Here is a 4841-nt window from a genome sequence, read left to right on the forward strand (position 1 = left end):
ATATATATATATATATATATACCCCCACACACACACACACACATGTATAAATATATGATAGGCTTCCTTCATTCTACGAAATCCACTTACAAGGCTTTGGTTGGCCTGAGGCTATAGTAGAAGACACTTGTCCAAGGTGCCACACAGTGGGACTGAACCTGGAACCATGTGGTTGGGAAGCAAACTTCTTACCACACAGCCATGCCTGCAAGATTTTTAATTTGTTCAGGGTGTGGAGCATTTTAGTTCCCACGTTTTTGAAATTTTAAATCCACGTTGCTTCGTATCCACAACATATCACTTATTCCCAACACATCAATATTTCTAATGGCCACTTCTTCATGACTGATTCCAAAAATTAACTAGAATTAGTTTTGCTCATGACGATGATGATGATGGTGATGATTAACATGTCGAGACATGTGATGAAACTTGTGTCAACATCAATATTAATACAAGAGCGTTAAGTGGACATGTAAATGAACAGACATTTAATTACTTGTTGGGTAGGTTTTACAGTTTCATAACGAAACTAATGTTTTCTGTTACTTTGATCTAACATAAAACACACATGCACACACCCACAAAACATGCATAATGTGCATATTCACACAATCAACACTGGCATCTGAATGGTGATGACACAAGCACACTCACACATACCCACAAAACATGCATATATACATTGTTGTTGGCACTCCGTTGCTTACGACGTCGAGGGTTCCAGTTGATCCGATCAACGGAACAGCCTGCTTGTGAAATTAACGTGCAAGTGGCTGAGCACTCCACAGACACGTGTACCCTTAACGTAGTTCTCGGGGATATTCAGCGTGACACAGTGTGACAAGGCTGACCCTTTCAATTACAGGCACAACAGAAACAGGAAGAAAAAGTGAGAGAAAGTTGTGGTGAAAGAGTACAGCAGGGTTCGTCACCACCCACTGCCGGAGCCTCGTGGAGCTTTAGGTGTTTTCGCTCTATAAACACTCACAACGCCCGGGTGGGGAATCGAAACTGCGATCCTATGACCATGTGTCCGCTGCCCTAACCACTGGGCCATTGCACTTCCACACACGTACATAAAATACATACTTACATACAAACACATATACCCACAAAACATACATACACACACATGCACACCACACACACACATACAAGCACATGTTTTCTTTTCTTCCTAGTTTTACTTTCTTGGTGGTCTAAAGGAGAAAATAATGCCTTTGGCTTTCACAGACCTTCCAAAACCAGTGAGGTCGATGCTGTTAATGTCCCTCTTGAATTTTTGTAATTCAACACCAGTGGGAGGGATTCCAAGCAAAGAAGGATTGGGTAATTGTAACTAGTGTGGTGTGAATGCAGCAAGAGGAAGAGGAACAAGGGATGGCTATGTGAATGTGATATGACCCCAGCCAACTGTAGGGAAGAGGTCATCATCATCATCATCATCCTTGTTTAACGTCCGCTTTCCATGCTGGCATGGTTTGGCCGGCTCGATTGAGGACTGGCAAGCCAGGACGCTGCACCAGGCTCCAATCTGATTTGGCAAGGCTTCTACAGCTGGATGCCTTTCCTAATGCCAACCACTCTGAGAGTGTAGTGGGTGCTTTTTGTGTGCCAGCAGCATGGGAGCCAGTCAGGCAGCACTGGCATCAGTCATGCTCGAATGGTGCTTATTACTTGCCACCTGCACTGGTGCCAGTCAGGCAGTTAAAACAAACCTCCAGTTCTGCCTCCCACTACAGAGAAATCAACAAAGGTGGGCACCATTAATCGAAACGTTAACTTCCTTAACCGTTAATCTGTTAACCAAAAAGTTAACTTTGATAACCGTTAATCAGTTATTTCCTAATGTAACGGAAGTTATCGATAACACCTTTAAGAAGTACAAAAACTATAATATCGGTTAACTTCAATTCAATTGAAGTTAACGGAAGTTGACTTGAGTTAATGGAAGTTAATTAGTCTGATAATGATTTCCAAAGTTAACTTACATTAAATTGTTAATGAAAATGTTAACTTTGTTGATTAACATTTTCATGGATTAACGGTTTGGTGTCCAGGTTTGGAAATCAGTTAAATACATGTGGCTTGACTGAGAAGTTTGCTTCACAATTATGTCATACTGGTCTCCTTGTCAGTGTGATCTTAAGCAATTGCTTACTCCCATCACCTTCGGTTTCACAAAAGCCTTTATCCTCCATTACTGAGAAGACCCGGCAAATATAGTAAGTTTACAGCTGTAACCCAGTGACGCATAATCAGCCCACTCAAAAGTTCCTTGGATTGTAGGGCGACATGCCGTGCTTGAGGAGACCTATTGAGTCAAGTACATCAAAATCAAATTAAATGACATTCATATGGAAATTGTAGTTGTGATCCCTGTGCCGGTGGCATGTAAAAAGCACCATTTGATCGTGGTCAATGCCAGCGCCACCTTGACTGGCTTCTGTACCGGTGGCATGTAAAAAGCACCAACCGATCATGGTCGTTGCCAGCCCCCTCTGGCCCCTGTGCCGGTGGCACATAAAAAGCACCCACTACACTCTCAGAGTGGTTGGCATTAGGAAGGGCATCCAGCTGTAGAAACTTTGCCAGATCAGACTGCAACCTGGTGCAGCCTCCTGGCCTCCCAGACCCCAGTCAAACCGTCCAACCCATGCCAGCATGGAAAACGGACGTTAAACGACGATGATGATGATGAGATCTGTAATGTTCTGTTCCCTTCTCTCATACTTTAACCTCTCATCTCTTAGCATAAAACCTCTTCCTGCTCCACTGGGGAACATTCCATCTTAGTGTATCCAAAACTGCATTATCCATGGTGTCCTTCCTTTTTTAAATAAAAAATTGAGGAATGTGATTTAGTTCCAGTTTCTAGCAGCTCAAGTGACTATTTAGTGCTTCCTTTCATTGGCTTTGTAATACTACTACTACTACTACTACCACCACCACCATCACCACAAACTCCACCACCATTACTACTACTACTACTACTACTACTACTACTATTATCTACTACTACCACCACCACCACCACCATTACTACTACTACTACTACTACTACTACTACTACTACTACTACTACTACTACTACTGCTACTACTACTACTACTATTACTGCTGTTACCATTGCTGCCAACACTACATCTGCTAATACTAGCTGCCACCAGTATACAAGTACCACTAAGACACAACCACCACAACAACAACAACAACAGCTATTACTATTAATGTCACCGACCTCCACTAACTCTACTTTTGTTCCCTTTTCCAGGGTACCGCATCCGCATATCCATAAGCTGCAGAGTTCCTTGTTAGAAATATGAATAAAAGTCCAGTCGGCGCCAAGGCCCCTACCAAATCCAGTTTCTACTACTGTGAGCATTGCAACTTTAGTACCGTGCATTACAGCCGAATGAACAGTCATTCCGTTGTGCATTCGTCCATGCGGCCTTATCAATGTGAACAGTGCAGCTATGCAGCCAAACGCAAGAGTGACTTAAAGAAACATATAATCTACCGACACAAGATAGAGTACCTGGGTAAGTCCAACAGTACCCCAAAAGCAGCACCTACCACTGTACCTTCCACGAGCTCCACCTCCACCACAACACTTTCAGTCAACAAATCACAACAATGTACCACAGCTGATAAACCTTTTGTTTACACGCTCCTGGCTGAACAAGTGGCTCCCTCACCACTCAGCATCAATGATGAATCTAGTGATGTTTCCATCCAGAGTAACCCAGCACTCGCTACTATAAAGCTGGAGATAAATGATGATGTGGAGATAGTACCAACGCATCAGAGTCCGTTTGAGCACAACAACACATTACAGCAAACATCAAGTTCTTTGTCTGTTGATGTCCCTATTTCTGTGTCTTTACCATCCACCATATTCCAAATGACTAAACTAGACAATAACAATATCTGCATGTCCAGTTTAGGGGGTTCACAAATAATAACGACACCAATCAGCAACCAACAGACCGAAAACCCCAATAGTATTGCCACTAACCAGTTAATTTTCCCCCGTAATATTGTAGTGACAACGAAAGATGCTTCTGTTGGGCCCATCCAGAGTTCGTTCTGCACCCACTGCCAGCTGCTATTTTTTGACAATGGGCTCTATGCAATGCACATGGGATTGCACCATGCTGAAAACCCCTGGCAGTGCAATATTTGTGGTCAAGTTCACAATGATGTTTATTCATTTACCCTTCATTTTATAACACATCACCAAACAGACATGAAACAATCCTAAACTTCAATTTTTGGTACTTCCTGCTTTGAGAGTCTGGTGTTGACATTTCACTTTCTAAGTTCATTCTATGAGTCAGCTGGTTGTTCTACAAATGTCCTGTCTTTCTGAAAGTACATTCTTTAGTTCTCCAGTCTGGACACTTAACCTCTGCTCTATGACACATTGGCATATGGTACCCAAAGACAAATAAATTCTAACTCATTAACTTATTGCAAGTTTGTGCATTCATTTTTTTGTTGTTGTTTTTTTTCCCCCTCACTGTTTGGTCAGAAAAGGAATGGCTATGCCGAAACCCTTAAATTGCTTCAGAAATCACTGAGGAAGGGGAGGTAAGCAAGGCCAACATGCTTGCAACAGAATGGTACTAAATTCACCCAAGGACCCATGTTCTAGGTATTAAACCAACTGACAGACAAGTCAGCAATGACAAGAATGGTAACAACCCAAACAAATACCACAAGGTATTTTTTCCAATGTTCTAATCATCAACATTGTTTAATGTCCGCTTTCCATGCTGGCATGGGCTGGACGGTTTGACTGAGGACTGGTGAACCAGATGGCTACACCAGGCTCC

General features: G+C 42.5%; 1 protein-coding gene across 5 annotated transcripts in view; it reads left to right on the top strand.

The window, feature by feature from the left end:
* Window positions 1-4476, top strand: part of LOC106883744 (zinc finger protein Pegasus) — a 103549-nt gene extending 99073 nt beyond the window's left edge. For all 5 annotated transcript variants that reach the window (XM_052965978.1, XM_014923691.2, XM_014923693.2 and 2 more), the window contains exon 2: window positions 3278-4476. In XM_052965978.1, the coding sequence (XP_052821938.1) occupies window positions 3326-4267 (942 nt within the window). In that variant the 5' untranslated portion in view covers window positions 3278-3325 and the 3' untranslated portion in view covers window positions 4268-4476. The remainder of the gene's footprint in view (window positions 1-3277) is intronic.
* Window positions 4477-4841: the final 365 nt, after the last annotated feature.

The sequence above is a fragment of the Octopus bimaculoides genome, chromosome 3, assembly GCF_001194135.2.
Source record: "Octopus bimaculoides isolate UCB-OBI-ISO-001 chromosome 3, ASM119413v2, whole genome shotgun sequence".
NCBI lineage: Eukaryota > Metazoa > Mollusca > Cephalopoda > Octopoda > Octopodidae > Octopus > Octopus bimaculoides.